Source organism: Oryza sativa, chromosome 1 (assembly GCF_034140825.1).
Source record: "Oryza sativa Japonica Group chromosome 1, ASM3414082v1".
Classification (NCBI taxonomy): domain Eukaryota; kingdom Viridiplantae; phylum Streptophyta; class Magnoliopsida; order Poales; family Poaceae; genus Oryza; species Oryza sativa.
Genome location: NC_089035.1, coordinates 42,854,443 through 42,881,688, shown reverse-complemented (window position 1 = coordinate 42,881,688; position 27,246 = coordinate 42,854,443). Strand labels below are relative to the sequence as shown.

General features: G+C 41.0%; 3 protein-coding genes across 3 annotated transcripts; all 3 read right to left on the bottom strand.

Annotated features, from left to right (window-relative positions):
* Window positions 1-1,496: 1,496 nt before the first annotated feature.
* On the bottom strand, window positions 1,497-12,547 carry LOC136354933 (ribosomal RNA-processing protein 12). The gene is made up of 18 exons (XM_066306808.1): window positions 11,917-12,547; window positions 11,320-11,842; window positions 10,293-10,538; window positions 9,216-9,304; window positions 8,690-8,900; window positions 8,435-8,616; window positions 8,069-8,308; window positions 7,003-7,190; window positions 6,558-6,651; window positions 6,418-6,474; window positions 6,195-6,329; window positions 5,356-5,421; window positions 5,023-5,136; window positions 3,871-4,032; window positions 3,660-3,788; window positions 3,457-3,558; window positions 2,377-2,453; window positions 1,497-2,278 (listed from the first exon to the last, which is right to left on the bottom strand). Exons 1-18 carry the CDS (start codon window positions 12,472-12,474, stop codon window positions 1,924-1,926), a joined length of 3,528 nt encoding a protein of 1,175 aa, XP_066162905.1. The 5' UTR covers window positions 12,475-12,547; the 3' UTR covers window positions 1,497-1,923.
* Window positions 12,548-15,821: 3,274 nt separating this feature from the next.
* LOC4325384 (zealexin A1 synthase) lies at window positions 15,822-17,663 on the bottom strand. Its single transcript, XM_015789645.3, has 2 exons — window positions 16,681-17,663; window positions 15,822-16,525 (listed from the first exon to the last, which is right to left on the bottom strand). Exons 1-2 carry the CDS (start codon window positions 17,590-17,592, stop codon window positions 15,851-15,853), a joined length of 1,587 nt encoding a protein of 528 aa, XP_015645131.1. The 5' UTR covers window positions 17,593-17,663; the 3' UTR covers window positions 15,822-15,850.
* A 3,383-nt stretch (window positions 17,664-21,046) lies between these two features.
* LOC4325383 (zealexin A1 synthase) lies at window positions 21,047-23,267 on the bottom strand. Its single transcript, XM_015769945.3, has 2 exons — window positions 22,266-23,267; window positions 21,047-21,752 (listed from the first exon to the last, which is right to left on the bottom strand). Exons 1-2 carry the CDS (start codon window positions 23,259-23,261, stop codon window positions 21,135-21,137), a joined length of 1,614 nt encoding a protein of 537 aa, XP_015625431.2. The 5' UTR covers window positions 23,262-23,267; the 3' UTR covers window positions 21,047-21,134.
* Between the last annotated feature and the right edge of the window lie 3,979 nt (window positions 23,268-27,246).

Genomic DNA, 27,246 nt, shown 5'->3' with positions numbered 1-27,246 from the left:
TCTAGACCTGTCTGACTGAGTCGGAAAAGCAGAAAGAGCACAACTATATTACTACTATTTTTTTCCTTACTAAATTTTTTACTTAGGTAGATGAGTTATAAAAATTCTAGATGCACTCACAGCATTACTAAGGTTGTGTTTGAGAGGAGAAAAAAAGAGAAGTTTAAGAAGATACGTAAAACAAGGTGAGCTATTAGAACAGGTACAATAACAGACTATTAGCCAGCTATAAACATATTTTAATGAGATAAAATATGATAGAGAAGAGAATCGGGCTACAGATATGTAGCCAGCTGCAGCACGGATTCCAAGACGTAGTGTGTGTATAAATTGGCTATATATGGTGAGACCATATATAAAGAGTATAGTAATCAACTATTGTATGAATTGGCTATTAGATTAACTATATATGAATTGGAGCTAGTAGTGGGCTATATTATTAAACTTGCTCTTAGCGCATGATTAATTGAGTGTTAACTATTTCAAATATAAAAATAGATTAATATGATTTTTAAAGCAATTTTTAAATTTTTTTTTAAAAAAACACATCGTTTAGTAGTTCAGGAAGCATGCGCGTGAAGAACGAGAGAAATCTCCTCTTAGTCTCTTGCTACTGAACGAAGCCTAAGAATTTGCAAATTTGCCACCGTTTTTTTCAATTTTGCAAGTATGCCACTCGAATGACAGTTCTAATTGCATTTTTGCAATTTTTTAGTGGCGTTTTTGCAATAACGATTCAAAGTAGTAGTAAATTTACAATTACCCCAAGAATTTACTGGTAAGAAAGAGTTAGTAATAATTTAGTAAGAAAAAGTGTGTAGGCTTTTCCATGTAAGAAATGGATAAAAGGGCCTTGGTCTAAGTTGGGTAAATTTAAAGATATTTTCGAATCAAATTGTATAAAAACACGCTAAAAAACACATTCCATAATTTTACGTGTAGTTTATAGAGACAGACAGTGCGATGATACGCGTCAGGGGTGAAAAATTTTATCGTATCACATCGGTTATACGGATACACATGTATCACATCGGTTATACGGATACACATTTAAAGTATTAAACGTAGTATAATAACAAAACAAATTACAGAATACGCCTGTAAACTGCGAGACAAATTTTTTAAGCCTAATTAATCCGTTATTAGCAAATATTTATTGTAGCACCACATTGTCAAATCATGAAGCAATTAGGCTTAAAGGATTCGTCTCGTAAATTAGTCGTAATCTGTACAATTAGTTATTTTTTAACTTATATTTAATACTTCATGCAGGTATTTAAACGTTTGACATGACATGGTGAAAAATTTTGGGGTAGGACCTAAACCGAGCTTGCTCTACACTTCAACAGGATGAAATGTCATAATTCGGAGTTGTATTCTTTAGAAAAAAAAATCAATTTGGATCTGTATGGCTCTGGATGTAAACTGTGCAAAAGTAATGAGTAAACCTGATTGACAACGCCAGCCAAATGACAGCATATTGTCCGGCTTGTGGATGACTGAAACAAACAAGTCAAAATTTCACCTGCGTATAAATTGTAATACAACACTGAAGGGATGCCCCCTAGATCAATAGTTTCGTATGATTCAATCCACCCACAAGTCAAAATTTTAATGTACAACTAGGTGGATTCTCAATCGACACCACTGCTCTCTTTTACTAACGCAGACAGTGCGCATTCCCTGAAGTGAAGATTTGCTCCTTTTAACTGACGCAGATTCCCTGAAGAATTGCTCCTTTTAGCCAGCTACCTTCTCTATCGCAGTTCTCAAAAGTCCTAAAGGAATCAAGGTGCATGCAAATTTCAAGGTCCCGGCATGGACTCAACTAAAGGACCTGACCTTGCCGGTGAAAGATATGAGGCTAACAAGAAGCGTTTATGCAGCTTGATAGCTGGATGGTGCAAATGACAGCCTTGGCTTTCATGTTGTTGCTGCAGTTCTAGGCTTCTTGAATCTAGAAGAGCGATCAGATGCTTTACCCCCACGATTTTGTGTCTTGTCGAACTTACCAGTTCTGTTTCTTTTGTTGAAACCTTGAGGTTTGTCGCCCTTGGTATTTTGGCCATTTCCTGGCCGTGGTTCAGATTTGGATTTGAAATTAGTTCTATCACCATTGCGGCCTGATGGTTTGCTTCGTTGGCTTTTCACACCAGGAGAGCGAGCATTCCTGGCCCCTTTAACGAAGAATTCCTTCTTTCCAGCTGGCAAACTCCTCGATGGCGCCCGAGTGTGTGTTCCCTCTTGTCCAGTTCCAACATCAGAATCAGACCGTTTTCTTCTGCATACATACGAATTCATAAAACATACAATTAACTACTATTAACATGTAATGGTAAGGGGGGAAGGGAAATTAGCTAAGTGCTGCAGGCTAACCTCTTAGCAGCATGTTGCGTAGGTTGTTGTGCCTCAGACTCTGCGCCATCTGCTGGATTATGATTTCCCTTGCGGCCCTGCAAGTTGAAAGAATGAGAGCCGTTCAAGGAACTGTCCAGAATCCAAATCAGTTGCCTCAAGAAAATATTGAGTTCAATATCAGAGTTGTCTTAGGCTGAATTTCAGAAGTACCGAGATATGCCTTTGTAACTAGGATGTACATCAGTTTCAAAAATAAATCATGCAAAGGTACAAGTTCATATTGTCGAAGGATGCAGTTTTTGTAACATTGTAACCCAAACAAGAAATTATGTTGGGGGGAGGGGAAAAATATTACCAAACTTCTTAAACGCACACAGTTCTTCTCTATTCCTCTCTTTAAGGGCGGTCAAAGTAAAGAAACATGGCTCATTGCTACACAAATTTAGCTTAATACTGCATTTAAGGATAATCCAGTTGAACCACACATTTGATAACATGCTAACCAGTCCATACATCAGGATCAAGAGTGAAGTAAAGCCTCAACATTACAAGAGGTGGGTTAAATAGGTCCTTAAAACAAAAAAAAAACTTGCTCCTTGATGTGTGTATGTTATGCTACAATTAATGCAAACGTTTGTGAGATCACATACCAGAAATAGCTTTGCATAGTAAATTATGATTAAAGATTGTGCTAATTTATTACTTCGTTGGTTTGCTGTCTTTCCTTCAGACAGTAGCCAATAGTCATGTAATCATCATCCCTTAGATCAAGCATTGACTTTATAGCTTATGCAGTCTGTACTAAACTTTCCTGTGCAGCTGTACTAAACTTTTTCATATTAATTAAGGAATGAGAAGCTCTCCAAAATGGGTCAGTTGACCTCCCCACATTCTAGTGTTGTATACTATAAAAGTAGGCCAAGAAGCCCAAATAAAGTAAAATTTTGAAGAAATTGACCCTATAAAGCATTTATATTTATATTCGATAAATGTGCATCAGTAATTGACCTGGAGCACCAGCGGCTAATTGCGTATTGGCTAAATTCACTATAGCTACTAGTTTCCCAAGCTAGACCAAGCAAGTAAAGGGAATCTGACCTCTTCAACGCTTCTAACAAAAGCCTTGTACTTTTCAGGTGTAACTAAGTCGATAGCATCAAAGCCACATTTCCTAATCAGTATTTCCATTATTAACACAACCTGCAAATTAAATATCAGAGCAACACAATGTCATATTAATTACCCTTAAGAAAAATAAGATTGAATGGGAAAAAAGACACAGGATAATTTTACTGACTAACCTTTCCTTTGAAATGGTGTTTTGTAACAGACGACCATGGTAATATGCCGCTCATGATATCTGCTTGCAATTCCAACAGTTTTTCTGAATGCAATGATGTTACCAACACCTTTACAAAGCCCAAAGATGCCTAAAACATGTAGGATTGAACCGATTTAACTCTCAATAATATGAAAACAATTAAGAGAGGCACACAATGAAACATTACTCACCTTGATTACTTCAATAGCTTTATGCTTCAGCAAAACTAAAACTGATGGTATCAGATTTGGAACTTCCAAGCAAAAGTTAGCATCATTGTATATAAGCAGCGATAGTGCAGCTATTGCCCCACTCACTATGTGTGGAGCTGGACTTGAAAGATATCCCATCACCTGAAAAATAACAAGATTTTAAATCAACTCCAAGTTTGAACTATAAAAATCTTACAGCATTAAATACACAGATGGTTGATTGTAAATCAATTCCAAGTTCAACAAGGAAAGTCCTGCATATTAGACATGTAAATGATCTTCCTATGAACTTCCCATATGAAATTATATTGCTTGTTTTTCACGAAAATGGTACTGCTAACTCAAAATAAAGTTGTCGAAATGGTACTGCTAACTCAAAATAAAGTTGTGCCATATTGATATCACAACTTTACAGATAATTCTTAGTACTAGTATATATTATGGACACATTCTTTAATAAAAAAAAACATTAGGCATGACAAGTCTCTAGCATGTACTGATTGGGCATGACAAATCTGTCATGTGGTGCTAAAGCAACAAAACAGGAAACAGTTTGCATGATCTCAACTCCTAACATGGTAAACTGCAAGCAAAGCAACTATAACTCTCAGGTCCTCAGGACACAAGTAAAACTCTGGCCTCACATTTAAAACTGATGACTAAAACAAATTCCAATAAAAGTCTAGTCTTCTAGGTCAGTTAGTAAGTTATTGGCAGAAAATCATTGTAATGATCCTAGGGCTTGAGGCTCTCTCAGATATAACTAATTAGATATACACTCAAAAGCTTGGCAGCTGCGAATTGTTAATCCTTTGTACATTGGAGTCTGAGAGAGTTTTTCTACAAGCTGAATGCACTAAGCAATTCATAAGGATGAGAGGACCTAGTGGTACAACTCTTCAGATTACATAGACATTAAGTTCAAACAATAGAAATGGAGAACATGTTCCCAGATTTCCTTCATGAAAAGCAAAATGATTCTTTTAGGTGTTATGATAAGGATATGATTTTTTTTTTTTAAAAAAGAAGTATTTGCATCCCTCTGACAAGGTAACTTCACCAATTATGCCAGATAAAATCATAAAACATAAGGGATACCTTCAGAGCAGAGAGAACTTTTCTTTAACATACCATTGTGAATAGTCGTTGAAGATCTGAATCTTCACTGTTTGACTCAGAGCTTCTCAAGCTATTACTAATAGCCAGGAGTACATCATATGCCAATCTTCTACTTTCCTTCTTGGACTGCGTACGGAGAAAAGGTGGGTCAGGATAAAATAAAGCAGATGATGACAGCAGGGCAAGAACAATTGTCATCAGTGGTCGTGTGTATATTTTAAGAACCTTGCTTTTAAGTTTTTGAAAGAGGAAAACTATCCATCTAATAGCAAAAGGCTTGTGACTGACATGATATATCCTCCTGATACATAATTGGTAACTGATAAAAAAAGGTAGGGAATAAACCTTCAACGCGACTATTAACTCGTTTAGAATCAGGAACGCCTTCTTGCTCGTGTTCTCTTCATTAGCCTTACAACGCAGAAAAGAAGTCAGACAAACATACATTACATAAATATACAAGCAGGATTGGTAACATCAAACCAAAATAGCATAGAACTAGACTATAGGTACACATCATAGACAAGGTGGGATAAATGCCATCAAAGTGTTGATGGTTCAATACTCTCTTTGCAGTAGACTCATCCAATCCAGAAGACATCCGAACTAATCCATTATGTTATTATAATCAGTTCAAAGAAATATTTATAGATGTACAATGCACCTCTAGCTACCACAGATATTGTAGTGCTTTGATATTTTCTAGTCGTGTGTTTATTACAGTTATAGCAATTACATACATTCTAGAGGTCTACTTTCTGTGCAATTTAAGTTGAATAGTTCTGAGCATTTATATTATTAGACATATAAAATTTTGCTGCTTTGAAGTAGATGTGAACAAATTGTTTAATTACTTAACTGAAATTTCAATGTATGGATATTATATTAGCACCAAGTAGGATATAATTTACATGTTTATGCGCGAACAGTACAAATTGACTAAACAACAAAACTCTCCAAGTACTAAACATGACATGCAGGCAGAACAACATGTTCTTTTGCTACAACAGATGCTTTCTATTCAGGGCAAACAAGGTGTGAGGCTTTGGCTTCTGCACAATGGTTCAGAGATCAACATAGAACAACCTTGAAATTCCACAATCCAAGTCATCAAAAAGGAAAGATCTAGATAATGTGCTACATCAAAGATTATTGCAAGAGGGGGGAAAACCTGTCAAACCTACCTTAATCATGTGAACCAACAAATACTGGTAGCATAATAATTGGCCTTCTAAAACTTCATTATCCAAGTCTGCCTTTATTCCATGAAGAAGCATCATTATTTCATCCAACCGAGCCAAAGAATATTCATTGTGTTCCTGAAAAAAAGAAGAAAGGGATGGTGGCTAATAAGAAAAAGCATAGTCATAAAAATTACGCAAGAGGGTCCCACACAGTCATACTGACCTTCAAAATTATGCTTAGAGCAAATAGAGCTTTGCCCTCACAAGGTTGCTTGTTGTTCTGTGAAGAACAGATAAACTGGTATGAGCATGAATGCTCCGATAAGAGTTGGGTTAACAAGAGAACAAATTAATAAGCTGTACCAGTAAAGAAGATTTGACAAATCCAAAAAGCAAATCAAGCAGATCCTCGTCAGCAGCTTCAGCGAATGTCGAAATAAGTTCCATTACAAGAGACCTACACAAGTAGAGTTACAATCATACCATGTATAATACACACACGCTAGCAGAAAGTAACCATGTGTGAATCAATACATGATGACGGAAATAATCATATAGTCCCACCATTGAAAAATGTAGGGCATGCAATTTGAATAGGTTTGTTGATAAATATCATCCTAGAATGCAAATTTAATGAGCATTTCCCTAACATTAATAGGAGTAATTGCTTATATGGTTCAAACCAAAAAGAATTAAAAAGGTACCGCTGAGAGCCAGGCAAGTTTGATGGTTTATGTTCTTTTTCTACAGAATGAGTAACCTACATTGAAAACAAACATCATAGATGCATAAAGGAATAATAGCAGACCTCTTTTTATTTTTCTCCTCATCTACATCAGTACCCTCTTCATCCTTCTTGTCTACCTCATTAGTTTGGCATTCAATATTCTCTTGCTCTGACTGAGTATCTTCTAAACCAAATCTTTTAACCAGTGAAAGGAAAAGGTTGCAAATGTTCGTGCTACCAGAAAGTTGAGCCAAACATCTCAATGCATCCTGCAAGAAGACAAAGATGATATGATAAATATTGTGCAATATGTAGTCTAAAAACTAATGTTGTTTTCAGGGATAAATAGAAGGTGTGCTAGAGCAAAGGGTACATAACCTAATTTACTGACACAACTAGTACAGCTCAACCTCTCCCAGGTACAAACAGCTAAGGAAGTTGGAGAAATCATGTATTCAAGGTAAAACTGTATTTTGTTAATATACACTACAAGAATACAGTGCATCAAAGTATCAAACCAACTGTAACAAGTATTCAGTGCCATTGGACTGAGCCATTCATGGGCACACCGTGCACATGGATATGGAATAACCAACTGGACCAGGATATTAATCTCTCAGACATTTTTCACTTGGTATTTGCTATTTAGTCATTTGAGTGCGCCTTGCTGAGAAGAAATAAGGTTGTGGTTCCTTTTCTTATGTATTGATAATAATATGCAAAAGTGCATTTATAAAATTTACTTATATAACTCATCCCTGATACACCTTTATTGGTTTTATCTATATCAACCAAACATGGTTAAATGATAGTAAAAAAGTACAAACACAACAAAATAACCATGTTCTACTAATATAATCTCTCTTTAATTGTGTAGGGCACAGCCTGCAGCAGTCAATATTGGGCTGCATCAAGCGGCGTTAAGCCTTTCTCAAGTTTGTGACACAAAACCTCATTTAAATCAGTGGTACTCTAATGTGCATAGATCAATCAAACTTCAAATGCCAAATAATAGAAAATACAGTAATGTTTCAATATGTGAGTCCGTCCGTGACTGATTTAAGTAGGGGTTTTTTAGACTTAATTGGTTTGAAGACATCTAACATGCTCATCAACTGATAATAATTAGAAATATTAAGTGACACACCTTCAAATGAGAACGCTTCTCTGGTGAAGAATCTAGAAAATAATCTGTGACAGTAGAAAGAAGATACACAGAATGTGATGCCAGAACTTTCATGTTCTTACGAGCATCTTTTTTAGAGCACCTCTCAAAGCTTGGGCAGCTTAAGTTAATAATTTTCGAGGAGAACAAAGTAGAAAGCTCCACATATATTTCTCTGTTTTGCTCACTGCTACTTAATCTTCTAGTTCCATCTACAAGTTGCTGAGAAAAATAAAACATGTTGTCTGAGAGAAGACATGGAGCAGCCTTGTAGTTCGAAATTCCAGAAAGAAAATGAGTATAGATAAGATAAGAAAAATGCAGTATATCTGTAAATGAAAACTGCACCTGCAGGGCTTTAACAGCGGATTTGTACAGATACTTGTCACATTTCAACATCTCTAGTAGCAACTTGGATAGAGAACCGAAATTCTGACATATATCAACTGGGTAGCGGCAGAAGGCAGGAAGCAAATTCCACAGCTGATTGGAACATGATTTCAAGTCTTCACATTTCCGTGCTGACTTGGCTGAAGTTAAAGCAGAAGGTTAGGAAATCATGTTGCGTATGTATTTAAGACCTAATGAATTGGCTTTACCTACCCATGTTAGAAGCTTGTTGTACAGATTCTGCTAGAGGTACAATGCGCTCTAGGAATTGTTGTGGTGAGGCCCCATAGATATACTTATCTAAAATGGGCAGAAGCCAAGTATTTGAGCATGTTAGCCGGTCCTCATCAAAACCTATTGGAATTAGTGAAAGGATTTTATCTGGCCCCAAAGCAATGACAGCTGCCCCAATGCACTCTTCAACCTGAAAACACGACAAGTTAAATGAAATTTCAATAATTCAATGCTCAAGCCTTTTTCAGTTATGATATGACTACAATAATCTTATAAACTTCTCGTTTTTATTCTGTACTTAAACTTTCACAGGCATTATGGCTCTAGCTTCCTATTTGGAGTGAAAGTTTCTGAGGTCTGGATTCTCCCATGGGAGGAACTGAAACATAAGCATTGCCATGAAATAGTTTCAATGCTCATGTACATGGTATATGTACGCAGTACACACAAAGAAGCAAATAGATGCTCTATCTTTGATGTGAGAACAATCAAGAAATAAACTTACATTCTTCCGCTCTGATTCTTTGTCTGTTTTCGCAGCGATTTGTGACAATGTAAGTATTATATTTTTCATAAAGGCATACGAACTCTCCCCTGGAGAAGAACCAAACAATATAGATGAGTTAATTAAGCAAATGAATCATAAAAAGCAGGCAATATCATACATCAAAAAAGTCGACCAATGTATGACAATATAGAAAGTCAAAAGGTACTGGGAGAGTGTGTCAATATTTCATGTCTAAATTAGCTTTGTAGGTACTTGCACTAGTAAATACTCCCTCCATTTCAAGATATAAGCATTTCTAGGTGTTTTAGCAAAGATTAAGGTTTGAGTAGGAAAGACCATGCCCCTTATTAAATGAGGTATGTTTGGGGGTAATATGGGAAGAAAATTGAATGAGTGGTTGATGGGACAAGTAATATTCTAGGAGTGCTTATATTTTGGTAAAATTTCAAATGCTACGAGTGCTTATATTTTGGAACAAAGGGAGCGGTAAACAATTTTTTTTTAGTTTTTTGTGGTGCAAGATGTGATTATTTATAATCAACATACATATTTTACGAAATGGTGCATGCTGGAATTCACATGAGATAGAATAAATGGTATCTAGTGTTTCATGTATAGATTATAGAGAATATGTATATACTCCCTCTGTTTCATATTATAAGACTTTCTAGCATTGCCCATATTCATATAGATGTTAATGAATCTAGACACACATATATATATGTGTCTAGATTCATTAACATATATGAATATAGATGTTAATGAATCTAAACACACACATATATATGTGTGTCTAGATTCATATATATGTTAATGAATCTAGACACATATATATATGTGTGTCTAGATTCATTAACATCTATATGAATGTGAGCAATGCTAGAAAGACTTATAATATGAAACGGAGGAAGTAAAAATTAGAGGTACCTACTGTTTCATGTATAACAAATTGTTCTTTACAGAGAAGGTTATTACTTCTACAGTTCTAGTCTTCTACATATTCTCGAATGGTTATTATATACACTGGTACAGTTATAGGCAAAAGATACTTTACTGAAATTATTGAAGCCATACCAAGTTTCAGAAACAAAACCAAGGCCGTTGTTAAGATACTATTGGGAGGAGAAGCACATGCGCAAAGCATGTTATTAATCGATGAACAGATTGATTTAACAGCAGCCGCATCACTTAAGCTCTCATAATCACGATCGCATAACTGTGATCCAGTCAAAATAATATTCCGGTCAATATGAGAATCAATACAGTCTTGTAGCAGTCCTGCTATATCTTCAGAACATTTTCTGTCCAGAATCAGGTATCCTGCCCATTTCAAAATTTTACCAAGTTAGCTCTGGGACTGTTATCCATTACAATACATATAATGAACTAGATGACACCCCACACATTGCAGCAGGATATTGTTCTGTGCAATGCAGTTGCAAAATTTCAATACACACACACACAAAATATTATGGACTGATTTGAATTGTAAAAGCACCATCCAAGGGTGTTAATAAAAGGATGAGGCCATGACTTTTTATAGAAATAACTACACTAAGTGACTCAATGAATATTGAGATATATGCTAATTAATGAGAGAGAGTAACTACGGAATGGATGGTTGTGATTAAGCATGAAGATGATCCAATGCCTCTTGTTTTGGCGGGTGATGTAGCTCAATGCATGTTGACCTATTGGTTCCAACCATATATGATATATAGACAAGACAATGTCTAAATACACTTATCAGAACAATAGCAGTGAACTAAATCCACCAAAATGGGTTGATCCGCAGGAATACCAACTCTTATCTGATAAACATAAGTATTCATTAGAAGAAAGGCAGCATACAACATTAGCATGTGGTAACTCAAAGTTAGTTAACTGTCGTTGTCAAGAAAGAGCAAAGAGATAAGTTTTTTCCCCCTCAGATGCACCAGTGCAAAATGGAACTGGAGGAAACATGTTTGAGGACCATAGGTTCAACGTGCCCCATCAATGATAACCATAATAACTCAAACACAAGTATGTCAACTGAAAACTCATAAAAGAAGCATTATCATATTGAAATGTTGACAGGTGAAACTGTAGATGCACAGACCTGAAACTGCCTCAAATGCAGATGGAAGAACCTCCATCCACAAATTTGGTCGACCAACTAGTTTCGCCAAGCAATTTTTCATCAGCTTCAATGCTGCGACAATGGTATCATCAGGCTTCTTTTCATCATAATTCAGGTATGCCAACAACAATGGGATAAGATTCACCAAGTCTGACTCAACATTCTCAGCCTTCAGATGGTCCAACAAGGTCTCCATAAGCTTCAAGACATGCCTTGTAAGTGGACTAAAACAAGGGGTTAACAGCTGATAAACTTCTGAAAACACAGTCTTCATTGCCTTCTTTGATAGGTATGGAACTACAACAACCATTGCACTTAGCATATTTGCAGCCTCCATCTCCTTACCCTCAGAAGCATCTGAATTCAAATTGACATGATTTTTCACAGATGCAATGTGCTTATCAAACATGCCAATTGCAGCATTACTAACTTTCTTCCCACAACCACATTGTTTCAAGTGCGCAAATAGCTTCTCCACACTCTCCTGTGCACACCTTCGAACCTACCAAGCAAAGAGTGACAACCACATGAGCATGGTCCTCAAGTATGTGTGGCAAAAGCTCTTAGCGTCCTCACCTTGGCCCGCTGGTCGACGGAAGCAGCAAGGAGAGCCTCCAGAGGAGAGGCCACAGAGCCCCAATCGGCTGCAGCGTCGACATGGAAAGCCAAATGGCCAAGGGACTTGACCACCGAGCGCACGGTGCCGGTGGGTAGCTGGGATGCATCGGGCGAGGAGAGGAAGACGGCGAGCGCTGAGGCAGATTCGGAGGCGGACGCTGGCGGGAGAGACGATGGGGACGAGGGGATATTGGGCAGGAGGATGACGAGGAGGGAGGCAAGGGCGGAAGCGGCGGCGGGGTCAGCCGAGCCGGCGGCTTGGAGGGCCGAGATGGCGGCGGGGAGGTAGGATGCTGGCGTCACGGGGAGGCCGTCGTCGACGAGAATGGAGCGTATGGCGGCGGCGGAGGCGAGGAGGTGGCGGTGCTGCGGGGCGGTGGAGCGGCCGTAGCGCGCGGTGAGGGCGGCGCAGACGTCACCCGAGAAGGCCTCGAGAGGGAGCGGGGCTTGGGAGGGCTCGTCGGCGTCGACTTCGGCGGCGGCGTCGGCGGCGGCGGGCTTCTGCTTCCGCTTCATGGCCGACGACGCGACACACCGGCCGGAGAAGGGTTTTGGACGCGGCGGCGGCGGCGGCGGAGTTGATTTACCTGCTCTAGGGTTTAAAGTATGAGACTATTATACCCCTGTTCTTCTGGGTTAATTACAGTATTGCCTTCACGTTCTCCCTCCGTCCGACGGTGAAACGTGAGGTCAATCATGTCCAGATAGAAAATAGAGTTACATATAATTCATTTTAGGATATGTTTCTATATCATTCTAATGAGAATGGTGGTTAAAATCACATTTTAAAGTACAGAATATGGTCGAGATAAATCAGGAAAATACATTATTCGTGTGCAACAAGGTGAAGAGGGGAAATCAGGTTAGAGCAGGTACAATAGCAGGCTATAAGCCAACTATAAACATATTTTAAAGAGATAAAGGAAGAGAGAGAAGAGCAGCGGGCTACAGATCTGTAGCCAGCTGCAGCACGGACTACAAGACGTAATGTGTGTATGACAGATGGGACCAGATATTAATAGTATAGTAAGCAACTGTTGTATGAATTGTCTATTACATTAATTATAGATGGTTTGGAGCTAGCAGTGGGCTATACTATTAAACTTGCTCTTATTGTCTTGTAGATTGGCACAAAACAAAATGGCAAGGGAAATTATTGCCAACTTACATCACACAAAGACCAATCATACATCATATATCATCACACATGATGTTAATATTTTAAAACCCACATAATCATGTGGACAAAGGTATAAAAGGAGTAGCTTCTAGTAAATAGTTTTGATTTGACTTACATACACTTGAAAAACACATGTAAAAAAGACATTCACATATTTAAGCAATAAAACACACGTCGTATTATATGTCTTTTCTACATATAAGTTAGGATATCCAACCGCAACGCCATGGTTCATAAGTTTTAAAAGATAGTACAATTGTATAAACACAAACCAACCACATATTTTTTTAGCCTCTAGGAACAAAAGGAGTTGCTTCTAACCAAATATCAATTCTACGATGAGTTGTGATCCCGTTTGCTTCGGTCATATCCAGTTTATTAGAGTATGATCTGGTTGGCAACCTCCAGCTGGAATGATAAAGAAGGCTCGCAAGTGTGAGCTCAATATCAGAAAGTTCAAACATCAAACCAAGACAAATCCTACGACCGGCACCACAAGGAAGAAACCTGAAGTCTAAACCATTGAAATCGACTATGCCCATCCTCGAATATTTCAGGCCTGAACTCACTTGCATCAATCCAGTGTTTTTTATTTTCTACCAAGTGCCCATGTGTTCACAAATATTGCTGTGTTCTTGAGGTATGTCATAACCCATGATTTTACAAGGTTCAGACCATAACCTTGGAAGAAGCAATGGCACAGGAGGATGCAATCTTAGAGTCTCTTGTTCACCATTTGAAAGTAATGAAGTTGCCCTTCGATGTCTGCCTCTTCGACAATGCTTTTGCCTCCAAGGATTTTTCGTATATCTGATTGCGCTTTCTCCACTGCATGTGGATTTTTGATAAACTCTCATATAGCCCATATAGTTGCTGTGGTTGTGGTTTCAAGCCCGCAGAAAAAAAAATCCAAATCATGATATATATAACACATGTGTGATGCTAAAACTTTAATCCTGGCACTACCTGCCTATATTTAATCTTATCTTACTATATGGACATTTAAAAAAAATCCTCTCCTTCAAAGAAAAAACTCGTCTTTTGCCTGATTTATATTCATGCGGACTACTACATCCATCCCATAAAAATCAATCTAAAATATGATGTAATGTTTTCTAGTACAATAAGTTTTGACATGGAACATATCTAAAATTATTTATTAGAATATCGGTTTTTCATGGGACGGAGGGAGGACGATATAGATATAGATGGGGGTACAAGAGAGTGACACGTACGAAAAAGGTCGTGCAGATAACCTCCGTAGTATGGGTTGTCTCTATGCTCCCATCTCTGAAGACGCAGCAGGACAACGAGAAGATACTCTTTCTCTCGCGCCGCCACCGTCCGCGTCGTCACCGGCAGCCGCCCCGCCCTTGCTCTACATGTCCACGACGTGGTCCTGGATCATGGCGCCCAAGATGGAGTGAATTCGTGCGTGCGTGCGCCTCTCTCGCCGCTCGCATGGACCGGCTGCTGAGCACCTTTCGCCAGCCGCGACGCTATTATGTATCGGTTTATTAGTTACTCGGAGTATTCCTTTGCGTGTAGTTTATACACAGATGTACCAGCTGTTTCAGATGAGCAGCTAAATTATCAGTTTCTCATTTGTCAAGCAGGACCGGGCCTAAGGGGAAATCCAGATGGAAGAACGGCCCATCAATACTCGTGATGGGCCAGTAGGAAGCATCAGAGGAGACCACGACAAGGCCGCGTGATCCCGGCCCGGAGCACGGCCGCGTCGACTCAAGCCCATCGTCCACGATCTCATGGGCCGCAAGTCCAACACTTGGACGTATTAACAGTGCCTAACTATAGCTACTACTAGTACGGGATTATTATTATTATTATTATTTTTGGGTGTAGCTATATTTATGGCGCCATATTTTTCATCAAAAAATAGTCAGCATGTATTTATACTGTAAGTCCGTAAATTACATATGTAATTTTAGTGTATTTACAATGTAAGTATCAAAATTACATATGTAAGTACTAAAATTACATATGTAAATTCGAAAATTACATACTAATTACATATGTAAGTGGGGTGTAAACGAGGTGTAACTACTGTGTAAGTGGCTGAAAAAAATCGATTGTAACATATGGCGCCATATTTCTAGCAACTCCGTTATTTTTTGGATTTTGCACCCCCGTTCGATTGGTTGTTTAGGCCATTCCCAACCCAATGACTAGGATGGTGTCCATAGCATTAAATAAGCTGACACTTAGGATAAAAAATGATGTTGCAAGTGAATAAATGAGGAAAGAGAAGGAAACTATGTTTTGCACGAGACATAGTTTCTACACTACATCCAAGACATTATGTGATATTAGCATTAAATTTAAGTATGAAATAGTGGTGTTTGCACGAGAACAAGTTAACGAAACCATGAAAACTACACAAAAATTGCCGCTCTCTCTGACTCTCTGAGCATGGAGACGTGCTTAATTACAACAAGAGCTTAAGATCTCTCGTGTCAAAGCTCAATGCAAAAAGTGAAATAGCTAGTTTTCTTAGACAATGCGACGCAAAACGGAAAAATCAAATAAGTGTTGTAAAGTTGGTTTCCACAAATCAGACAGAAGAAACATCAAAGTCTCGAATCCATCAGCTCATTGTAGCCACCACATTTATAATTCCTAATTAACTCATACTTATCCTCCATTTATAATAGAAGAAAACTAATTAAATAAATATATATGGACAATATTATTTTATTCATAGACCAAACACTTGACACTGTATATCTGCATATTGGTGGACCAACCCAATCGTGCATAGGAAGGAGTAGCTTTGAGTAAAAGGTCAGATCTACGACGTGTAGTGAGCCCATAGGTTTCTCTCATATCTAGCTCATGTGTGTCTGTTTCACTAGGCAACTTCCAATCAAAATGGTATAGAAGGGTTACAAGTGCTATCTCAATATTGGATACTCCAAATGTTAAACCTGGGCGCATCCTTCGACCAGAACCACCAGGAATAAACCTAAAATCCGTACCACTAAAATCAACAATATCATCTTTAAATCGTTCAGGCCTAAACTCATTTACATCTTTCCAAATCTTCTCATCTCTTCCAATAGCTGATACATTCACCAGCACCGAAGTACCTTGAGGTATATCATACCCCATAATCTTACTATTCGGTTTAGAGCATAATCTGGGTATAACAATTGGCACCGGAGGATGCAGCCTAAGAGTTTCTTTGATAACCAGCTGCAGATAGTGGAGTCGGCCTTCAATGTCCGCCTCACTAACCATGGCTTTACCTTGAAGGACTTGCCGAATCTCATACTTTGCTTGCTCCATCACATGAGGACTCCTCATAAGTTCGGACATGGCCCAGAGTATGGTTGTTGACGTAGTCTCCGAGCCGCCAGCAAAAAGATCCTAACGATTAAATTAATACATTCCGTAAGCTTTGTACGATATATACAATTATTCCCCCAAAGATGATACATAAGACTATAACAGAACATGCCAAAAGTAATTGTAGAAAAAGAGTCATGTTGGGTATAATTAAGACTGAAATTTTGAGTACTTACAAACAACACGGCGCTGACAATTTCCTTAGTGAGGGTGATTCCAAGCCCACCGTCCCTCTGAAACCGCAGCAGGACGTCGAGGATGTCCTCACACTCATGGTGTTCGTCACCAACCGTGTCCTTGATTCCATGGCCTTGGATTATGGCTTCCGTAATTTGATGGAGCTTCTCATGGACCCGCTTCGTCGTACGCAGGGATCGGCCACCGAGCACCCTCGCCAGCGGCGATCCGGGGAACAGGTCGACCAGGTTGAATCCGGCGAGGAGATCCATGGTCTTGTCTAGAGCCTCGAGGTACTCCTCCCGCTGCGGGCACCTGTCGCCGATGATAGCCCTCATGGTGACATCATTCGTCATGATCTTGACGAGCTCGCTGACGTTGACGGCCGACGACGCCGACGCCGCCGCCGCCACCGACCGAGCGAGCCTCGCCGCCTCTTCCTCGCGGACATGGCGGAAGGAGCGGACGCGCCTGGGGCTGAGCAGCTCCAGCGCGCAAAGCTTGCGGAGCTCCCGGAGGTGCTTGCCGAACGGCGCGAAGACGATGTCGATGCTCGCCGTCGGGGTGACCGCCCGGTTGGCGAACGCGACGTCGTGGGTCTTCATCACCTCCCTCGCCGCCTCCGGGGAGGACAGCACCAGCGTCCGGACATGGCCGAGGCGGAGGAGCATGACGGGGCCGTACCGCCGGGAGAGCTCCCGCATGGCGTGGTGCGGCAGGGAGCCGAGCAGGCAGTGGATGCTCCCGATGACCGGCAGCGCCCATGGCCCCGGAGGGAGGTTCACGCCGGCGTTGTGCCGGGAAAAAGCTGCCGCCGTCTTGAGCTTGAAGACGACGGCAGCGAGTAGCAGGGCGCCGCACAGCAAGGTGGTGTAGTAGGATGCAGTAGTACTGTCCATGATGCCGGCCATTATTTGCTGGTTCGATCGAGAGCTCAATCTATTGCTTGCTGCACCGTTTAGAAGTTGCAGTTGCAGCACCATATGCCTATATATAGCCTAAACCCGCGCATTCCAACGGCAAACAAGTTGAGTTTCTAGTTTATAAAATCAATTAATAAGTATTTGTTTAACGTAAATAATACTATGATTTTTCTTATTGAACAAATAGATGATTTTAAAATTTGGAGAAGCCAATATTTATTGAGGACTTATTGAAATATAGTGTGATATTATAAATTGCGAGACCCGATGTTAGTTGTAGAGGTGATGTGATAATGCACATCACCACTACTAATAGTCCCCGCGTCTTTGAATATTTGACGCCGTTGACTTTTTTAAACATGTTTGACCGTTTATCTTATTAAAAAATTTAAGTAATTATTAATTTTTTTCTTATCATTTGATTTATTGTTAAATATACTTCAACAGCGTCAAATATTTAGGGGTAGAGAGAGTATTAGTAGTGGTGACGTCTTACCTTAAAAACATAATTAAGGGTCTATAATTTTATATAGTCATGATGATACTTTGTTAATTTGCTCCTGGCGTAGCTATAGTACTTTAATTCAGATGGCGTGTCCGTCTCAACAAACAACAGTGCATGCGTTACTAGTTTCACTGTATCGATCAAAGGACGTTCGGTCTGCGGTCTGCCTATCATTGTCAGTAGAACAGCAAGATGGGCTGTTTAGATTCAGGGGTGTAAAATTTAGCGTGTCACATCGGTTATTATATAGGGTGTCGCATGGGGTGTTCGGACACTAATAAAAAAACTAATTACAGAATCCGTCAATAAACCGCGAGACGAATCTATTAGGCCTAATTAATCCGTCATTAGCAAATATTTATTGTAGCACCACATTGTCAAATCATGGCGTAATTAGGCTCAAAAGATTCGTCTCGCAAATTAGTCGCAACATGTGCAATTAGTTATTTTTTTAGCCTATATTTAATATTTTATGTAGGTGTTCAAACGTTCGATGTGATAGGGCGTAAAATTTTTATGTGGGATCTAAATAGGGCCCAAGTGCAAGCTAGTACTGCTTCACGGAATTAGCTGTGGAAGAATTTGTGGAGATTGAAGTGTTGCTGGGGAAAATTAAAATTTTTGGATGGCGCGCCAGCGTTGAAGGGGTTTATACCTTGCCGAGCTACCCTAGAGAATAGATATATCGGAGAATCGGGAGGATGCATGGTGGAAAAGTTAGGAAGTTAGGAGAAAATTAGTAGTTTGGAGAAAATGTTGATAGTTTATGTGTGTAGGAAAGTTTTTGATGTGATGTGATGTGATGGAAAGTTGAGAATTTTGGGGAAACTAAACACGGCCCCCTTTTGTCTGAATGGAGGAGAGGATATATATCAAACATATATTTTCCACGTGTCACCGTGCAAGAGAAGTCTGGAGATCACTTGGCATCTAGGAGAAATTACAACGCTTTCTTGCCACCGATCGGTCAGGCTCAGTAATCATCGAAGACATCTCATAAGAAGAGAAGAGCAGGTTGACGCACTAGACGTGGGATTGGTTGAATTAGTACTTACTGCCGGATGGTATAATTGGTGGCAACGCCGGCAACATGTACACGGGGAGATCATCCAGCGACCTTCAAGATCAGCTATGTCTATTGTGGCACTAACAAAGAACTATATATAAAGCAACAATGAAGAAAAGCTCGCAGATAAGGCAAGGATGGATGAAGCCTCCAGAGGGGAAAGTGATGGTCAATGTTGATGCAGCTTTTGATGAGGACAGGGGGTGCGGCAGCGTGTGAACGATTACAAGGGACAACACTGGTGGATTCCTAGCTGCTTCCCACAGCTATGTGCCGTACTTAGTTGATGCACCGATGGCGGATGCCTATGCTTTGAAAGAAGGGTTGATGCTTGCACAACACATAGGGTGTAATCGACTAATTATCCAATAAGACTGTATGGAGGTCGTATAGACAATGAAGGATGGAGGTTTCACGACAAATTTAGCAGCGGCCTTATATGATGATTGCTCTACAATTTGGAGCGGTTTTCAAGATATAACAATTGAGCATTGCAATAGGGAGGCGAACCAAGCAGCACATAATTTAGCAAGGAGAGCGATGCAGTCAAAGCAAAATTGTACTCCCTTCATCCACAAAAATTAGACATATTTCACATTTGAGTTTTTTTAAATAAATTATTTCTATTTGTAGTCTTTATGCATTCAAGACTTAAATGAAGAGATAAATTAAATGTTTGATTAGAACCCAAGAAGTCATCTAAATACTCATTGGTTGCATGCTTGCTTTCAGTCAATGATTTTGTAACATGTAAGATTATTTAATTTCTCCTTAATTTTGGTGACAAAAGTAAGATATGGAGAGAGTACTTGGGATGATGAGCCCAATCCTTGATTCTCTAGTACTGAACGATGTAATTATATTGAATGAATAAAGCCTGCCATATTGTTTCAAAAAAAAGGACGTTCATTCGTTCTTATCCATGTTTGGCTGCGTTTGTTGCTGAAAGAAAGAAGCAAGATTTCTCTCGTTTTAAAGCTATTATTGCATGATTAACTGAGCTCTAACTATTTCAAACTTAATAAATAAATATTTTTTAAAGCAAATTCTCTATAGAAATTTTTACAAAACACATACCGTTTAGCCCTTTGAGATTTTCCCGAAATCAGTTAAATCGCCGGCATCTTTTTTACCGCATGGATTTAATGCCATGTGATTAGGGCAAGATTAGCTAAATCCCCTCTCAACTTTCGTTCGTCATGTGCGCGGCATGCACAGGAACCGAACCGTCACTGCGGCCACGGAACCAAATATGATGATTAATTGTGTATGAAGAGAGTACTTAAAAACACGTGAATATTAAAGAATTTAAAAACACGTGAATATTAAAGAATGATCTAATATTAAATAATTAAAAGGAGTAAATTTTTAAACTTATATCGTCTCAAGTGAGTTTTTTTAACTTAGTGTACAAGTACAAGTAAGACCCAAAAAACTTATACCGCTGATCTATGCGATCTCTAAAAACAGAGGGAGGTCTCTACGAAATGGAAAGGAGGAGGACGTCTAGGTTCAGGACCTGGCTCTGGAATCACACTCGCCTATTACACTAGACCTCGTCGAACAACTGGTTGTCCTGTGGGAAGCGGTCCGGAATGTTCACTTAGGCATCGGAGAGCCAGACCAGATTACCCGGAAATTCGCAAGTAGCGGACTCTACACGACTTCCTTGGCCTACCATGCGCAATGTCAAAGAACACCGAGCACAAGTTTCAACTCCTTAATCTAGAAAGTCTGGGCACCGGGGAAATGCAAATTTCATGCTTGGCTCATCATTCAAAATAGAGTCTAGATTTCAGATCGACTTGTGACAAGGGGTTGGCAAAACAACGGATGTACATGAATTATCCTTCAGTTCTGATAGAAACAAATTTAGGCAAACATTAATTGGCAATGGTTTATTAAGAGACCAATTCTTCGTCTTCACAGCGTACATGAATTTTTTATGGACCAATCCAATTATGTGTACAAAGGAGTAGCTTTGAGTAAAAGCTCAGTTCGACGACGTGCTGTGACTCCATGCGTTTCTCTCATATCTAGCTTACATGAGCTTGCGTCATTGGGCAATTTCCAATCAAAGTGGTAAAGAAGGCTCGCGAGAGCTATCTCAATATTGGATAGTCCAAACGTTAAACCTGGGCACATTCTTCGTCCAGCACCGCCAGGAATAAATCTAAAGTCGGTACCACTAAAATCAACCATATCATCTTTAAATCTTTCGGGCCTAAACTCATTTGCGTTTTTCCAAATCTTCTCATCTCTGCCAATCGCTGATATGTTCACTAACACCATAGCACCCTGAGGTATATTATATCTCATGATCTTACTATTTGCTTCAGAGCATAACCTCGGTATGAGAAATGGTACCGGAGGATGCAACCTAAGAGTCTCTCTTATAACCAGTTGTAGATAATGGAGTCGGCCTTCGATGTCGGCTTCACTAACCACGGTTTTACCTTGAAGGACTTGACGAATCTCAGATTGTGCTCGCTCCATCACATGGGGAGTCCTTACGAGTTCGGACATGGCCCAAATTATTGTTGTAGATGTAGTCTCTGAGCCAGCAGCGAAAAGATCCTGATAAATTCAAATTTACACTTTCTTAAAAAAAATACTCCATAAACTTTGTAATTATGATGCATACTCCCTCTAGTGAAAAGTATTTGACGACTAAATCTTGTACTAAACATCAATCAAATAATCAAATATTCTTAGCCAGTGGGACTACAACCATATTCTCCTAGAGATATTACGTATATGATCCATTACCACATAGCACGACACAAGTAATTGTAGGAATGGAGGTTGAGCATAAGTTTGAATTTGAGTACTCCCTCCGTCCCAAAATATAAGGATTTATGGACTCTGACACGGTCTCCGAGATACTAATTTGACTAACAATATCTATAAAATAAGATATTTTAAATAAAAAAAATTACATATATGATAGTTTCTTTAATGATAAATCTAGTAACATTAATTTTACGTGATTGATCTTTTTTATTTTTTTCTATTAATGGTCAAAGTTAAAAATATTTGACTCGTTATTATGCTATAATGCTTATATTTTGGAACAGAGGGAGTACTTACAAACAACACGGCGCTGACAATTTCTTTAGTGAGGGTGATCCCAAGCCCACCGTCCCTATGAAATCGCAGCAGGACGTCAAGGATGTCCTCACACTTATGGCCATGCCCATGCATATTGTGTGTTCCTACTGTTTCTTGTATGGTGTCATCACCAACGCTGCCGTCCTTGATGATTTCATGTCCTTGGATTATCGTATCCGTGATTTGATGGAGCTTCTGATGCACCCGCTTCGTTGCACGCAGGGATCGGGCACCGAGCACCCTCGCCAGCCGCGATCCGGGGAACAGATCGATCAGGTTGAATCCATTCATGAGATCCATGGTCTTGTCTAGAGCCTCGAGATACTCATCCCGCTGCGGGCACGTGTCGCCGATGATTGCCGTCATGATGATGTTGTTCGCCATGATCTTAACCAGCTCGCTGACGTTGACGACGGCCGGCGCCGCCGCTGCCACCGACCGAGCGAGCCTCGCCGCCTCTTCGTCCCGGACATGGCGGAAGGAGCGGACGCGCCTGGGGCTGAGCAGCTCCAGCGTGCACAGCTTGCGGAGCTCCCGGAGGTGCTTGCTGAACGGCGCGAAGACGATGTCGCGGGCGCCGTAGGTGAGGATGCTCGCCGTCGGGGTGACCGCCCGGGTGGCGAACGCGGCGTCGTGGGTCTTCATCACCTCCCTCGCCGCCTCCGGGGAGGACAGCACCAGCGTCCGGACATGGCCGAGGCGGAGGAGCATGACGGGGCCGTACCGCCGGGAGAGCTCCCGCATGGCGTGGTGCGGCAGGGAGCCGAGCAGGCAGTGGATACTCCCGATGACCGGCAGCGCCCATGGCCCCGGAGGGAGGTTCACGCCGGCGTTGTGCCGGGAAGAGGTCGCCGTCTTGAGCTTGAAGACGACGAGGGTGAGGAGTAGGCACAGCAAGGTGCAGAATGCTGCTGTATCCACTATTCCGGCCATTTTTATCATCTTTATTGTTTGTGAGCTCGATCTGTGCTGCATATATATATAGTTGGAAGTTGCAGTGGCTATAGATATATATCGATCTATATACACGTACTAGCTAGTACTCTGAATTTTCCCCCGGTGAAAAATAATTTCGGAGCAATGTCTTCTTCTTTTTTTTTTTACAGAAAGTTTGATAGCTATGTCGTACGATTTATAATTCTATATGGTCCTCGTGATACTTGCTTTGCTACTAGTTTAATCCAGACGTGTTTGTCTTGCTCTCAACAAACAACAGTGTACATGCATGTTAGGGTCACTGACTCACAGTATCAAGCACAAAAGCACGTTCGTTCTTAATTATCAGTGATTTGGGTCCATTATTGCGTTAATCGACCTAACTTGTGCTTACAATAATACAATTACTATGCAATAGTTGACATATCATTTTCTGCACATAGTATCTATGTTTCTCTTTCAAGTATGGATTCATCCGACAGGCTACGACAATTATTGTTGGTATGGATCAATCCAAGATAAGGGATGGAGCAATATATAATGATATCTACAATAGTACAAAAACGATTTTCCTGTGTACATGAACCTTTTTAGATTGCAGATAGACCATAACAGGTCACGTCTACGAAAATCGTCATCCATTTTGTGTGCGGCTCTTTAATAGAACCGCACGGAAAAATCGATTTTTGCGTGCAATCCTCTTAAATGGACCGCATGTGAAAATAAGATTATTTTCGCAGAGGTCCGCACGCAAAAATACCTCTACCTCTTTTCCCTCTCATTCACTTTAAATTTTTCACCTCTCTCCCTTTTATTTCCACTCATCTCTCTCTCCTCTCCTCTCTGTCCCTTTCTCTCCTCTCCTCTCCGCGGCTCGGTGGCGACACCGACGAGGTGGCGCCGGGACTGGCGGTGAGCGGCTCAGCGGCCGCTCGGGCGTGGCGGCGAGCGAGGCAGGAGGCGGCGGTCGGCGTGCTCGCGTCGGCGGGCGCATGCGGAAGGTGGCGAGGGGCAACGGCGATCGGCCCCCGCTCGGATCCGGCGGCGACGGCCATCCCCCGCCCAGATCCGCGTGGATCCAGCGGCGGTGGCGGCCGGCGCAGCGCTGGCAGCGGCCTGCGGGCGGTGGGGAGGAGGCGTGGCGAGGACGACGGTGACCGCGAGGAGGTGATGGCGACGACGACAGCTTTAGGGTTAGGTTTTGTTTTTTTTGGATTTTATTTTTGCGTGCGGGCGACCTAACCACCCTGCACGCGAAAATCAGTTTTCGCATTCGGGTGCGCCACCCGCACACAAAAATAGCAATTTTTGCAAACACCTGGGTGCGTGAAGTTCACACCCCCCTCCCCCCCCCGCACGCTAAACCCTTTTTGACCGCACGAAAAACTCCTTTTCGTAGTAGTGCTAGCTACTACAAGAATCCGTATTTTTTTTTGCCAACTAATTTCTTTGGCGGTAAAAAAAAACAACCGCCAAATTTAAATATATTCTTGCGTTTGTTGCGTTTGATTTCTAGCACTGCATGCGTTTGATTTCTAGATCATGGTCTAGACTCTAGACAAGGGTTCAAAATTTTGAATTGAGTTTTCCAAAATTTTGGGTTTATCGGACCCTGCGATAAGAAATGATTTCGGCCAAATGTTTTTTTGGGGTTTTCAAATTTTTAGACTTTGAAAAAAATTTGTTCATCAAATTTGATCAAATTTTGTTAAAAAAATAAAACTATTTCGGACCGATAGAAATAGTGAAAACGAAAATATAAACCCTGGAGTAGACTCATGTTGTAGCACCCATTAGCTACGACCCATGCAATCACTTATATGCATGCACATCCAACTGCTGACAAAACTACAAAAGGTTCAGTAAAAGATAAAACTGCATGTCAAAATGGCCACGGCCGGAGCTAACACACTATGTACCTATATGATTGATTTACACTGGTTTAACGTGTGTTATACAACTCATCTCTATGCACTTATTGAAAATGATGATGGTGATGCATAACTAAATGGGTCCTATAGTCATAATGTTACGGATGATGACGCCTCTTTATTTTCCCTCAAAAAAGATGATACCTTTCTATAGTACATCCACATGATAATGACATTGTTCGACTGCGATTTTTTGCAGCAGTTGCTGCAGCCGCATGCCTAGTTTCTGTGGCTGTGGCACATAATCGTGGCTACTAGCAAGAGTGGTCGATATTTCTAGTCGTAGCCATGCATGCATGCATGGCCAGAAAAATAACAGTCGAAAAAACACAATGTATGACTTATTATAACGGGTTACAAAATACCAAGTGCTAATTAAAGTTCTTTCTTAAAACACAAGTAGAGCTAGCTAGCTCCTAGTAGAAATATCAAGAAATCCAACAATCCAGGCTGTGGCAACGATGGGAGTTGCCTTTAGCCAAAAAGATCAGTAAGCCGAGAAGCTGTCAACCCAGCGGACTCAGTCATATCCAACTCCATTCGGTTTTCACTACATGGCAATTCCCAATCGAAATGGTATAGAAGGTTTGCGAGTGCAATCTCGATGTTAAATTGTGCAAATATGAAATCTGGGAACATCCTTCGACCAAAACCACCTGAAAGAAACTGAAAATATGTACCATTATAATCGGTATCGTCATGTTCAAACCTCTCAGGTCAAAAATCCTCCGCATCTTCCCAGCATCGCTCATCCCTACTAATCGCCCAATTATTTACAATGACTATCGTTCCTTTGGGTACATCAAATCCCATTATCTTGCATGTTTCGGTACATAACCTTGGGAAAAGCAAAGGGAATGGAAGGTGCAATCTTAACGTTTCTTTGATGACCAATTGCATGTAATATTGAAGGGACCCTCCAATATGTATGCCTCATCCACCTTGTTTCTACCTTGCATTGCGCGAGGGCACCTCAATAGCTCGGACATAGCCCACATAACAGTTGTAGTTGTTGTATCAGAGCCGCCAGCCAAGATACCCTAAAATTATAGATATGAGATGGTATCTACACAGGACTTTACAAAACTAGACTAGCTAGAAGTTATTATCTGGTACTATTAAATCATATTACATTATTTTGTTACAACATTAAGAAGTCAAATTTGAATTTGTATATATACTTGTGAGGTGATATATCAAATATCAAACTATCTTTGCTTTTTTTTATAACTATTTAACTAGCATGAAAAAAAGGACGTTCCCGCAAAATACAAAAAGAGTGAGACAAACCTTTCGCGGGTGACATTGACAAATGAGCTAGAGTGAGATGGTAACATGCTTAATTAATTACAAACACTGTCGCGCTGATGGTTTCCGTTTGTGAGAGTGATCCCTAACCCACCATCCCTCTGAAACCTCAGTAGGATGCTAAGGAGCTCTTCATCCCTATCGGCGCCGTCGCCGTCGCCGTCGTCGACGACGCCATCTGCGACTTCCTCTCTGCGCTCCTCCATCGCCTTCAGATGGTCCTGGACCATGGCGTCCATGATGCTGTGGATCTTCCCGTGGGCCGCTTGCGCTGCCCGCACGAGCCGCGACTCCGGGAACAGGTCGACCAGGTTGAAGCCGGCGGCGAGCTTCGCCACCTTGCCCAGCTCCTCCAGGTACTCCTCCTGCCGCGGGCACCGGCCGCGCGCCGACGGCGGTCATCATGGCCGCGACATGCTCGCCGCCGACGACGTTCACGAGCGGCCACGCCGGGGACGCGGCGACGGCGCGCACGAGCCTCGCCGGCTCGGCCTCGCGGACGCGGCGGAAGGAGCGGGCGCGCCTTGGGCTGAGCAACTCGACGGCGCAGGCAGGGCGTGGTGCGGCAGCGAGCCGAGCAGTCAGTGCATGCTGCCGATGACCGGGAGTGGCCATGGGACCGGAGGGAGGATAGTGTTCTCACGGGAGAAGAAGGCCTTCGTCCTGAGCTTGAGCTTGACGAAATGTCACTTTCAATTATAGATTTCTTATATTTTAGGACGGAAGGAATATATATTTAGAGTTTTAGATGGACTAAGAGATAAGAGAGTGATCATGAAACGGGA

Coding starts and splice junctions, on each gene's coding strand:
- LOC136354933 (XM_066306808.1), bottom strand. CDS start 12,474: ATGAAGCGGAAGCAGAAGCCCGCCGCCGCCGACGCCGCCGCCGAAGTC. Junction 6,652..7,002: donor GAGGAGAAAAATAAAAAGAG/GTCTGCTATTAT, acceptor CTACTTGTGTAG/GTCTCTTGTAATGGAACTTA. Junction 4,033..5,022: donor TTCAACGACTATTCACAATG/GTATGTTAAAGA, acceptor GTTATTTTTCAG/GTGATGGGATATCTTTCAAG.
- LOC4325384 (XM_015789645.3), bottom strand. CDS start 17,592: ATGGCCGGCATCATGGACAGTACTACTGCATCCTACTACACCACCTTG. Junction 16,526..16,680: donor TTGTCAGCGCCGTGTTGTTT/GTAAGTACTCAA, acceptor TTTAATCGTTAG/GATCTTTTTGCTGGCGGCTC.
- LOC4325383 (XM_015769945.3), bottom strand. CDS start 23,261: ATGCAGCACAGATCGAGCTCACAAACAATAAAGATGATAAAAATGGCC. Junction 21,753..22,265: donor TTGTCAGCGCCGTGTTGTTT/GTAAGTACTCCC, acceptor TGAATTTATCAG/GATCTTTTCGCTGCTGGCTC.